Genomic DNA, 13,304 nt, shown 5'->3' on the forward strand with positions numbered 1-13,304 from the left:
GAGCCATGTATGGGTGTAAATTCAGTTATAAACTGATTTTGTAACCACACACATATTTCACTTTAGTTGGTTGTCTTTTATTCAGGATATACATTGTTGATTACAAAGTGATTCTATAAAAGGAGCATAAGTGAAATAACAAGACATATAAAGTTTGCACATAACCAGTCCAAGCTTTATGTAAGAGATGAGCCGTTTTCAAAGTTGTTTGATCTTTAGCTGAGCAAAGATGACACAATTGCAAACTTTTTGGTTTAAATTTGTTTTTAACATTTAGATGAAGCAAAATTGTAATGTGTATTGGTAGTACATTAACATAGACCTATCTCTGCAGCTTGCTAGACATAGGACTGTGGGCAAGTCCCTTGGCTACTCTGAATCTTTTCTTGTCAATAAGTAGAGGTTATATCCTACTCCTTTCCTGTCTCATACAACTGAGGCTATGAGGAAGGGGCTTTTAAAATGAGAGTGCATCATACTAAAGCTAAATGGTATTTTACCTAGTCATTTATGATTAAGGAGTATTGTATCTTGTGGTTTTTCTTGTTCTTATCATCATGAGATTAAAATGGAATACCTGGTAACCATACTTACACTATGCACTATGCACTTCAAAGCAAACTGGGGATGGTAGTAGTTTAATCTGAGACCTCATCCATGGTGGTTTGTTACTAATGTCCAAGGTAAGACAGTCTCCCCTGAGAGAGAGTCATCTTGGCACAGACTCCAATTAGATATCTCTGTAATTGTATGTATCTTCAAGATTTTATCCCTTCTTCCTATGACCTCCTTAAAAAGTCATTATTTTCATCACAAATGTGAAGTTTTTCATTGAAGTTTAGTATTGTTACATATAGTTGTATTTGGTAACTGTATTGCACTACGTTGCATTTATTTTTATACATATATGTCTAGTTGTATAGAATATGGTCCAGAAGTACTGTCATCTAACTAGAAAATGTCTTTTTTTTTCCTTTTTAACATTACATGTATTAAATGGCTTAATACTAATGAATATATGCATTACTGTTTGTATCCTAGGCTTGTTAATTGATTTTTTTGTTTTCCACCTTTTAACAGGTCCAACGGACCAGGCAGTTGGTAACTTCACCAAGTCCAATGAGTTCTTCTGATGGCAAAGTTCTTCCCCTCAATGTACAGGTGGTCACTCAGCACATGCAGTCTGTGAAACAGGCACCAAAGACTCCTCAGAACGTTCCAGCCAGTCCTGGTGGGGATCGTTCTGCCCGGCACCGCTACCCTCAGATCTTACCCAAACCAGCCAACACCAGTGCACTCACCATCCGCTCTCCAACTACTGTTCTCTTTACTAGTAGTCCTATCAAAACCGCTGTTGTCCCCACTTCACACATGAGTTCTCTAAATGTGGTGAAAATGACAGCAATATCCCTCACACCCAGCAACAGTAGTGCCCCTCTTAAACATTCTGCCTCAGTAAACAGTGCTACAGGAACAACAGAAGAATCAAGGGCCATTCCACAGATCAAGAATGGTTCTGTTGTTTCACTTCAGTCTCCTGGATCCAGGACCAGCAGCACGGGGGGACCATCTGCTGTGGAAGTCAAAACAGAACCTGAGACATCATCAGATGAGCATCCTGTACAGTGCCAAGAGAACTCTGATGGGACTAACACTCCCAAAACAGCACCTAGTGCCCTTTCAGGGCAGAAAAGTAATACAGATGGAGTAGTACAAAAACCCGCAAATGAAGATGTCGTTGAAATAAAAGCAACTAAGGTCTGTGACCAGAGGACCAAATGTAAAAATCGCTGTAATGAAATTATGCCAGGCACTTCAACAGGCAATAATCAAAGCACTGTCACTCTCTCAGTTGCCACTCAGAACCTAACTTTCACCAGCACCAGCTCACCATCCAATGGTGACTCAATAAATAAAGACCTTAAATTATGCACTAAAAGTCCAAGAAAGCGACTGTCTTCTGCATTACAAGAGTCCCAGGTGCCTCCCTTAAAGAAACCAATTGTGGAACAGCTTTCTGCAGTTACCACAGAGGGTCAAAAACCAGGCAGTGTTAAGAAGGACCAAAAGGTTCCACATTCAGGGAAAACAGAAAGTTCAGCAGCAGGTGCTCAGCTTCCTAGTCAGATACCAACAAATGTTAACTCACACATCATGGCAAATCAGCCCTTGAATTCCTCTGCTCTTGTTAGCAGTGATTCAGCTTCAGAACCACAAACCACACCATCATCATCTCCAGATATAAAAGTAAAGCTTGAAGGCAGTGTCTTTCTCTTGGACAGTGATTCAAAATCAGATGGCAGCTTTAATCCAAATGAATGGCAGCAGGTCACTAAGGATTCTGAGTTTATATCTGCCGGCTGTGAACAACAGCAAGATATCAGTGTTATGACAATTCCGGAGCACCCTGATATCAACGACTTAGAGAAATCTGTTTGGGAATTAGAAGGAATGCCACAGGACACATATTCCCAACAGATACATAGCCAGATACAAGAATCTTCTTTGAATCAAATACAAGCACAGTCTTCAGATCAGTTACCTCTACAGTCTGATCTGAAGGAGTTTGAGCCTTCTGTTTCCCAAACAAATGAAAGCTACTTTCCTTTTGATGATGAGCTTACACAGGATAGTATTGTGGAAGAGCTGGTGCTTATGGAGCAGCAAATGTCAATGAACAATTCTCATTCTTATGGCAACTGTTTGGGAATTACACTTCAGAATCAATCAGTAACCCCAGGAGCTCCAATGTCATCTCATGCCTCCAGCACCCACTTCTATCATCCAATCCATAGCAATGGCACTCCAATCCACACACCCACTCCTACTCCCACTCCCACTCCCACCCCCACCCCAACCCCAACCCCAACATCTGAAATGATTGCTGGGTCTCAGAGTCTGTCACGGGAGAGCCCTTGCTCCAGGCTAGCCCAGACCACACCTGTGGATAGTGCTTTAGGAAGTAGCCGACATACACCCATTGGTACTCCACATTCTAACTGCAGCAGTAGTGTCCCTCCCAGCCCTGTTGAATGCAGGAATCCATTTGCATTTACCCCAATAAGCTCCAGTATGGCATACCATGATGCCAGCATTGTCTCAAGTAGTCCTGTGAAACCAATGCAAAGACCCATGGCCACACACCCTGACAAAACCAAGCTCGAATGGATGAATAATGGGTATAGTGGGGTTGGTAATTCATCAGTTTCAGGCCATGGCATTCTCCCTAGCTATCAGGAACTAGTGGAAGACCGTTTCAGGAAACCTCATGCTTTTGCTGTGCCTGGACAGTCTTATCAGTCTCAATCCAGACATCATGACACTCATTTTGGTCGCTTGACTCCTGTCTCTCCTGTACAGCATCAAGGTGCCACTGTAAATAACACCAACAAACAGGAGGGTTTTGCCGTGCCTGCCCCTCTTGATAATAAAGGAACTAATTCATCTGCCAGCAGCAACTTCAGGTGCCGGAGTGTGAGCCCTGCTGTTCATCGCCAACGTAATCTTAGTGGAAGCACCCTCTACCCAGTATCTAATATCCCCCGATCTAATGTGACCCCCTTTGGAAGTCCAGTAACCCCAGAAGTTCACGTTTTCACAAATGTTCACACAGATGCATGTGCCAACAACATAGCCCAGAGAAGTCAATCAGTTCCATTGACAGTCATGATGCAAACAGCCTTCCCAAATGCTCTTCAGAAGCAAACAAACAGTAAAAAAATAACCAATGTTTTGTTGAGTAAACTTGATTCTGACAATGATGATGCAGTGAGAGGTTTGGGCATGAACAACCTGCCCTCCAATTACACAGCCCGGATGAATCTCACTCAGATTTTGGAAACTTCCACTGTCTTTCCTAGTGCCAATCCGCAGAATATGATCGATTCCAGCACTTCTATTTATGAATTCCAAACACCATCTTACCTCACCAAAAGTAATAGCACCGATCAGATCAGTTTTTCTCCTGGAGATAATCAAGCACAATCAGAAATTGGAGAGCAACAATTAGATTTCAATAGCACTGTTAAAGACCTGTTGAGTGGAGACAGCTTGCAAACCAACCAGCAGCTGGTAGGTCAGGTACCATCTGATCTCTCTAATCCTGCGTCTGATTTCTCTAGCGATATCAGGTTGTCTTCAGAGCTCTCAGGCAGCATCAATGATTTGAACACTTTAGACCCAAATCTACTGTTTGATCCAGGTCGTCAGCAGGGACAAGATGATGAAGCCACACTGGAAGAATTAAAGAATGACCCATTATTTCAACAAATTTGCAGTGAATCCATGAGCTCTATGACTTCATCAGGTTTTGAATGGATAGAAAGCAAGGACCATCCTACTGTTGAAATGTTGGGTTAAATTGTGTTTTATAATATGTAGCACACTGTATCTAAAGACATATGTATTGTATTTGTCTTAATGGAAGTGCCTCCCGCAGCAGAAACACTTACTATTAATTGTGACATTTTAAAAGAGTTTGCTGCAGAAGTGGTTTCTTCTTCAGTAGGAAATGGTTAGACTCGCCTCAGTTCTTAACAAGTTTCTGAAGAGAGTAGGCTGTAGAAAAACAAGTATTAGGTTTTAAATTTTATAATGTTCCCCATTTAATCACATTGTTTGCTAGTAAACAAAAAACTAACCAGCTTTTACAAGAGCAGTCTAGATCTTTATTTTGTATAAGTTCGTTTTAATTCATTGGTTGATCTGCACAGATTTTAGAAGAAACCATTGATTTTAGGTATAGGATATTTTTTGTTGGCATTATGTTTTAGATATGAAATCATAGCTAAACTGAACTGTAGACAAGAAGGTCTTCCTTGAAACAGGGATGATATTCAGGTTATTATAAGTATTTAGGCTTGAAGCATAGAGCTACTGTAGAATAAAAAAAAAAAATCTCTGTAGGACTTTCTGGGACTTCAGTACCATTTGCACCTGCAATGAAGGGCTTAAATAGGAGAAAATAATGGAAAATTAAATATTAATGTAAGGAAAGCAAAAGCTGCACTAAAATTTTTAAAAGGAAAAACTAGTAGACATTTATATTTGCAACCTTGCATTAGTCTTATTTTAAAATGTTGATTTTAATATGGAGCTAACACAGAGACATGCACACGCGCAAGCCCACACACACAACACACACGAGTAAATAATTCTAAACATGATTTAATTGAATAAACACAAGTATGTTAGAAAAATATTTTATGTTTTTTATTTGGTAGTTGAGATAGGGGAATTTAGAAGGAAACTAGAAACATTTTCTTAGTTTCATCACAATGTCTGCATGCACATATTAAAATTCCATTTAGGATTTATTTTGAAGGTTTTTAATTATAGTATTTGTAAGTCCTCAATTTAGTGACTGATTCCTCCACTCCTCCTGAATGTACAAATGCAGTTGATCATGGGATCCCTTTGAAAAACAAACAAGCAGCGGGGAGATAACATAAAAAACCCAACAGAAAACACTTCACCATCTGAGGTCTGAAGTCACAAATCTTTATAACTCTGATAAAACAAAGGGGATATCAATAGTACTTGAAGAAGAGGAGCGTTTTATAACATGCTTAATTTATTTATTATGATAACCACAATTTACAAAAAGAAGCACTCAGGATTTTGTTTTAAAATGTTTCTCTCTATGGCTCCCATTTTGTTCTGTGAATAATTATTTATGAATTTCATACTGACACAAATCCTCACTAGTTGACAGCTCCATTTAAGTGAGTTTCAAGATCAATTTCAAATAGACTTTTAAATTGCCGTTAAGTTCTTCATATTAAACCATTTCTATGCTACCTTGAAGCTGGCTAGGCTTTCCTTTACTTTAATTAGTAAGCCAATCAGAAGACTACAATCAGTGAATATTTAACAAATGTGATGAAGGGGTTTAATTTAATAAGGTTTCATTGTTCAATAAATTTGTGAGGTAGGGTATTAACATTTTGATAAATAAATGGTGCTAGGGTTGGCTCAGAGGTTTATATATTGATATGTCCTAGTTATTGGCATTTGTGTGTGTTTGCTGTTATCTTGATTTAATGATCTGTTAGATATTTCTTCTTGATGCTAGTTATTTCTTCACTGTACATTGAGACACAGCACTACTGCACACCAAAGTATGCAATACCCAAAGGAAACTGTGTGATTTCTTTTAACAAATGATGGGAGCCTTTCTATATGAGATACTCTGAAAAGGAGATTTTGAGGCCATTCTAATCCCTTGTTTACATTATTAGCTTCCTACTAATATAAAAATAATGGAAATCTTTTTTGATAAAAATATAAAGACTGGAGGATTTTTAAACCCCTGTACAGTATTGCAGCAAACACTTTAAATTTGGTTGAATTCGTCCAGCGAACTTTCTGGGGTTCATATATTGCACTAAATTTGTTGAACCTGTGGTAGGCACATCTCTTAGGATAAATGCAACCAATACAGTCCACAGATTAAACTTTTTAAATGTGTTTCATTATGAAAAGACAAAATGTCATCAAAGTGACAGATAAAATTGTCTTATGTAGCAATGTGCATTGATCTCAATGAGATATTTCTATTTCTTATTCTCTTACATGAGAATATTACAGCAGGAAGAATTAAGTTTAGTTTGCTTCACCATGTTAATACATGATCACAAAATGTGCATGAGTGTTATTGACTTATCTTGTACAGTACTAGGTATTCCTGTAACCACTTTTTTTTTTTCTTGGCTGTATTGAAACTGGTTCAGTGTTAACCAGACAAGCATAGGTATTCACAGGTTATTTACTTTTTTATGTTTACTAATTCTGCTTAGTTATTGTTGAATATGTTCTTTTCTCAGATTATTTTCATTGTTTTGATGTTTTAAACATTTTGCATACTGTTTATCATGATAAGACTTCATGAAGTAAATAATTTTGCATATAATTGCAATAAGCACTGACTTTTGAACTGAAAAGAAGGAAAATTTTTTTTTTTTGTGCAGTGCATCAGAGGTTCATATAATAGTCTTGTACTATAATGTGCTTTACTACACCATAAATGACAAAAACAAGCCCTGTTTCATGTTTTCATTTAGTGCAAAAAGTCAAGATTTCCCCAGTGTTTTGTTGTCTGTTGTACCTGCTGAAACTATAGTAGTTGAATATTGCAGTAGCATTTCAGTTCTCTTTTTTTTATTGAAAGTGCTCAAAAATTGTTTTTTAAATGTTTTCAAAAACAATTAAAAGCATTTTATATTAAATTGACTGGATCTTAAGGTGCTTTATGGGATCTATTTCATGTAGGTAGCAAACCTTTCTGTAAACCTCAAGCACTTCCTTTGATCTAGCAAAGGAAACGGGAAAAAATTAGCACAAGGAGGAAAGTGCTGCTAATCTGTACTCTCCTATTAATCCAGAAGGCTACATAAATCTACCTCATTCATCAGAATTCTGCTGTTCACTTAGGATTTATTACAAATGAATAATACATGGCATAAAACTCCATGTTATCAAAAAAAAAAAAAAACTCTTCTGTCACTGACACACAATGTTTGTTTTAAAATGTTAGCCTATGGAGTACCTAAATAGGGGTATTTGGGGAGCTTTGAATAGAAAAATGGAGAAACTTTTAACACACAGCTGTGTCCAAAAGCAGTGTAGGCATTTTGATAAATCAGAAGTACAAAGTGATAAGTACACTGAACTTATAAACCAGAACCTGGGCTATATAGGTCTGGAAGCAGGAAAGAGCAACCAGAAATTTCAACTCTTGAGGACTAAGAAGCCAGCGTCTGACATGGAAATTCCTCAGTCTCGAAACTAAGGTACAGCAACAACCAGTGCCTGGGACTGTAACTTATAATGTATCCAGGGCCTGAGCCATACAGCTTACTCTCTTATGTATACTGATCCATGTAGATCTGCAATAGCCCCACTATCACCACAAGCCTGGGGTGTAGACTGGCAGTAGAAGGAATTATAAAAGGAAAGTAGAGAGTGGAGACTGGAAAGCGAGGAGGTGACGAGCAAGAAGACTCATAGAAGGAGCCTACAAACCAAAATTCTAAAGTACTTGAAAAAAATAAAACTAACCTGAAGGAAGACCAACAACAATTACTCAAGATAAAAGTAAGGAACAATCTCGATGTTACTTCAAGTATTTAGGATTCTCAGTGACATGGCGAAAAAAAGATTTTTTTATATGGTCAAGAACAAGCAAACAGGAGTTCCCGTCGTGGTGCAGTGGTTAACGAACCCGACTAGGAACCATGAGGTTGCGGGTTCGGTCCCTGCCCTTGCTCAGTGGGTTAACGATCCGGCGTTGCCGTGAGCTGTGGTGTAGGTTGCAGACGCGGCTCGGATCCCGCGTTGCTGTGGCTCTGGCGTAGGCCGGTGGCTACAGCTCCGATTCGACCCCTAGCCTGGGAACCTCCATGTGCTGCGGGAGCGGCCCAAATAGCAAAAAGACAAAAAAAAAAAAGAACAAGCAAACAAAACAACCAATGGATAGAATGAACCAGTAAGAAATTCTGGAGGAAAAAGGGTTCGGTAGTACCTAAGATACTTTTGGCTACCAGTAAGCAAAAACCTTAAATAAGGATATTTATTTTTAGCTTAATAAGAATTTTGGTGATAGGAGAAGCTCAGATTCATTCAGTGACTCTGTTCTTTCTGTGTTTCTGTTCTATCAGCTTCAGTTTTGCTTTTCTGTGCCAATTGCCTCAGGGCCACAAGATGGCTACCACAGCTCCAAATATTATATCTTCATGCATCCCAAACAAGGTGGTAAGAGCAGCTCTAAGCCTTTTATCAGAGAGAAAAAAAATCTTTCTCAGACTATCCCATTACTCCTTCCCACTCCAACTTCCACTTAGTCTTACTGAGCAAAACAAGGTCAAAGGCCCACCCTAAAACTAACTAGCTTAGATTCTTGATTCACCTTTTATAGCTAGGGGAGGGGCCCATTTCCAGGAGTATGTGATCATTCACCTCAAATGAGATCCATAACCTAGAGAAGATATCAGAGACTTAAGATCTCAGCCCCAGAAATTCCCACTGTGGCACAATGGGAACAGTGGCGTCTCTGCAGCATTGAGACACAGGTTCAATCCCTGATCTGGCACAGTGGGTTAAGGATCTGGCACACTGCAGCTCGGATCTGATCCCTGACCCGGGAACCCTATATGCCAAAAAGTGCCCCCCCCCCCCAAAAAAAACCTCAAGATTTCTTGCTCACCTTTGAGAGAGACTCACAGTCTTGTTAAGAACTAATTACATGTTCTTTGGGAAGTGCTGATTAGAAGTATACATAACACTCTAGCTACAAGAAAAGAGGTGAGGATTCGGTCTGAATTCTCAACAACTGGGTGAAAGAAGGTTCTTAGTAAGGGCTACATTTAGAAGTAGGCTGTTTAGTGTAAACTGTTAACGTGCAGCCTGCTTTCTTCCCTCTCTGAGTTGGAGAATCTGATATATCTGGAATATCGTAAATGCAGATTGCCTTAGTGACTATTACCATGATAGAAGACCAAAATTTTGATTTTGTTAAGTCTTTAGAGATTTATTTTGATATACATTGCTATTATAAATGAATTTTTAAAAAGAATTACAAATTTGCAGATACAAACTGCTCATAAGGGTAGAAAGGGAAAAGCAAAAATACAATTTCAAGATAGATTTTATTAATAAGAAGTACTTAATTTTGGAAAGAAAGGAAAACACTTCTATAAATGAAATGTATCATAAGAATGGTATTTCTAACACATATAGAATATTTCCTTGTGTTAGATTTCACATATTTTCTCATTGTAACAATTCTGAAGGCATGTTTTTCTAGTGAGAAAATTTTAGCTCAGAAATTAACGAATGGGGCAACAGATAATAATTAACTTGATTCCACAGCCTAGTTCTTAACCATTATGCTTTGCTTAAGATACTTGTTCACACTGCCTGCAGTAGTAGTTTGATTTGGTGGCTTCTATGAAATTTTCATTCTGGCTTAAAATTTAGAAGTAAGTTTGATTTTTGTGGGAATTGTGTTCGTATTTAATCTCCCATCTTAATATTTCTGCCTGTTTCACTTTTTTGGCTTTTGGATTTTGTAACTTTTCCTCTAGGCTATTTGAGTTCCTTTCCCTCTTCTCTCCCTTTGGAAATAAATGCCTAAATGTATTAAAAATCAAGGGAGAAGTAAGACTTAGGGACATAGAGAATTTTGGTTTATACACAGCTTTTCAAACACCTCTTACAGGCATAGGTATCTATGTTAAAACAACTTTTTAAAATTTCACCAGGAAATAAAAACTAGACAAAAAAAAAAATGTTTTGTTGAGGAGTTCCCATCGTGGCTCGGCAGAAACGAATCTGACTAGCATCCATGAGGACGAAGGTTCAATCCCTGGCCTCACTCAGTGGGTTAAGGATCCGGCATTGCCATGAGCTGTGGTGTAGGTAGCAGACGATACTCAGATCTGGCATTGCTGTGGCTGTAGGGCAGTGGCTACAGCTCCGATTCAACCCCTAGCCTGGGAACCTCCATATGTCACAGGTTGGGCCCTAAAAAGACAAAAAAAAAAAAAAGGTTTTGTTGAACAAATGATGAAGTACCTAAAATATGTCAGTATCTTTGCCAGGAGCTAGAGGAGACATCAGTTTTGAAATTTTATGATAAGGAAGATGCAGGATGCAGTGATATTTGTAGCAGAGACTACTGTTTGCTCTTAATACACATTCTCTGCCGGGGCCAGCTCAGCAGGATGGAGCTGGAGAACGGGTGCTGTGGAACTTAAGGAAAAATAGTTAACATAAAACAAGACACAGAGACATTTATCTTAGGTAAAGGTGGGAGCCAGGGAACTCAAGGTCTCCGGGACCAAGAGCGCCGGGGACTCAAGGTCTCAGGGACCAAGAGCGCCCTGCCTCAAGAAACCACACTGCTTTTATTGTTGAGATCAAGTGAGGAGTGGCTATGGGTGGATGATACAGGGTTTGTTTACTATATATAAGTTCTTTTACTATTTAGAAAGCCACTTAGGTGGTAAAGGGTTAAGCTCTTACTCTGACCTCTAGGCACATAACAGTTCTTAAGCTTAAGTCACTTATGCCTTTAGGTCTTTGTTCTTAAGCTTAAGTCATTTACCAGCACTGTGACTGGTTTTCAAAGCAGGAAGATGGGATAAAGTAAGACAAGAAGATGGGATAAAGTAAAGAAGGACAAGATGGAGTTTTCAGGGAAACATGTCTTGCAACAATTCTCCTAGCCATCTGTACAAAAGAAATTTGCCAGCTTCCCTTGAGGTTAAGTGGAGCCACCTAGGAAGTACTCAGCCAAAAGGGTATAAGCAAAAGTTTTGTGTGTTTCTTTGCAGTGTCCTGTCTTCCTTCCTCTTAGCTGGCTAGAATGTAGATATGAGGACCAGAACCCTAGCTGCCTTGGACTTTGAGGTAAAGCCGCAAGCAGAGGATGATGGAATAACAAGATTAGAAGGAGTCTGAGCCCCTGTTGACTGCGAGGGGAGCTGCCCTACTAGTCCTGACTGCTTGCCTGTGGATGTATTAACGTGAGAGAGAAGTTTCTTTCTGGTTTAAGTTATAGTTATTTTGAGTTTTCTATCATTCAGTGCAAATCCAAACTCTCACCAACATAGCCACCAGAAGATTTTTTAAGCAGGAGTGGGAAAATGTTAGCTTAGCACAGGGATCACTAAACCACCATGGATTCCCCTGAAGAATGACCAACTTGCATCATCTCCTTTTCATTGGAATTGGTAAATCAGGAGAGAATCTTCAAAAGAATACCCTGATTTTAGATAGATTTGAATATTGTTTCATAACCTTCCAAAAAAACAATAAATTTAGGTGGATTCTGAGCTGCTTAAACAAGTAAAGAGAATTAATAGATCATATTGAAAGGTAATAATATCTTTCTGGTCACTGGTGTCAGACCTGGGTTTAAGTCTCATCTCTGCCAATTTAATCACCACCCATGCAAGTTATATGAATACTAGATGGATGTTAGTATTGATATTCATCTGGAGGGCATATTCTAGTGGTGTGCCACATGGTTCTGGCCTGTTCATTATTTTTGCCAACATCTTGAATGAAGGCAAAAAGGTTTGCCATGGCAAATATTGTAGAATGGCTTGCCCAACTTCTCTTCCAGCCTCTTAGGCAGATACTGGGAAGCCAAAAAGTACATTTTCTACACTTCCTCACAGCTTTGGTTCTGGATATGAATTGTATTCCATCTATTAGATGCATTCTTGCAAGATTTGGCAGATGAAAATGAGGCAGAAGCTATGCTCCTATCCATTGCAGGCAAGCTCATAGTGAAAAAGTCTTTCAGCAGCAATGTTCTAGCATCCATTCTTGAGATTAGGTATCTAGGGTTCATGTTTCAGTGCCAGGTTACCAGTTCTGTGAATATCAAAATGCAGTCGAGTGGTGATAGTGATGATAACAGCAGCCATATCAGCAACTTCCCTGTCTGGCTTCCTGATCCCTGGAATGATTCCAGGTATGAACATGTTCCCCCAGTGGTCATCTCTATCGTGTTTTTCTTGGAGTCATTTCTAGAGCCACAGTCAGAGCTTGTTCTTCCATTTATGTATAAGCACCAAATTCTTTGCATTAAGTATTTTTTTGTTTAAAATACCTAGAATAAACACTTCCTACACTTAAATCTGACACATGCCTATAGGCTAGGAGTCATGAACATCTGAGATCTAGACCTGGTTCTAGATCTGTTCATTCTTTTCCCTCTTCTCGAACTTTATGAAGAATAATGATACCTGTCCTGATTATGTCCCAGAACCTTTTTGTGAAGTTCAGTGAGCTATGACAAATATTTAATAAACCCTAAATATAAGCTATTATGATTGCATATATGATAGACATTCCATTCAATTTACCTAGGAGTGGAAAAAATTGTTGTCTTTTGTTGTCCATTGTAGCTCAGTGGGTTAAGAACCCAATTAGTACCTATTAGGATGCCCATTCCATCCCTGGCCTCAGTGGGTTAAGAATCTGGTGTTCCCAAAAGCTTTGGTGCAGGTAACTGATGTGGCTTGGATCTGGCATTGCTGTGGCTATAGTGTAGGCTGGCAGCTGCAGCTGTGATTTGACCCCTACCCTGGAAACTTCCACATGCTGAGAGTGCAGCCCTAATAAGAAAAAAAAAAATTAAGCCAAGTTAAACCTAAGCATATACAATTACCTACACAGACTATTTCAATCATGATACCTTATGTTTAGCTTCCACATTTGGAGAACACAAAGTTTAAATTTCCTACATAAATTCTCCCCTAGTCAATATGCTCTCTTAATCTTTGATAATTTAC

General features: G+C 38.8%; 1 protein-coding gene across 2 annotated transcripts in view; it reads left to right on the forward strand.

The window, feature by feature from the left end:
• Positions 1–4,941, forward strand: part of RFX7 (regulatory factor X7) — a 130,320-nt gene extending 125,379 nt beyond the window's left edge. For both annotated transcript variants that reach the window (XM_047766277.1, XM_047766278.1), the window contains one exon: positions 1,081–4,941. In XM_047766277.1, coding sequence (XP_047622233.1) covers positions 1,081–4,359 — 3,279 coding nt within the window. In that variant the 3' untranslated portion in view covers positions 4,360–4,941. The remainder of the gene's footprint in view (positions 1–1,080) is intronic.
• The last annotated feature ends 8,363 nt before the right edge of the window (positions 4,942–13,304 follow it).

This window comes from Phacochoerus africanus, chromosome 2 (assembly GCF_016906955.1).
Source record: "Phacochoerus africanus isolate WHEZ1 chromosome 2, ROS_Pafr_v1, whole genome shotgun sequence".
NCBI lineage: Eukaryota > Metazoa > Chordata > Mammalia > Artiodactyla > Suidae > Phacochoerus > Phacochoerus africanus.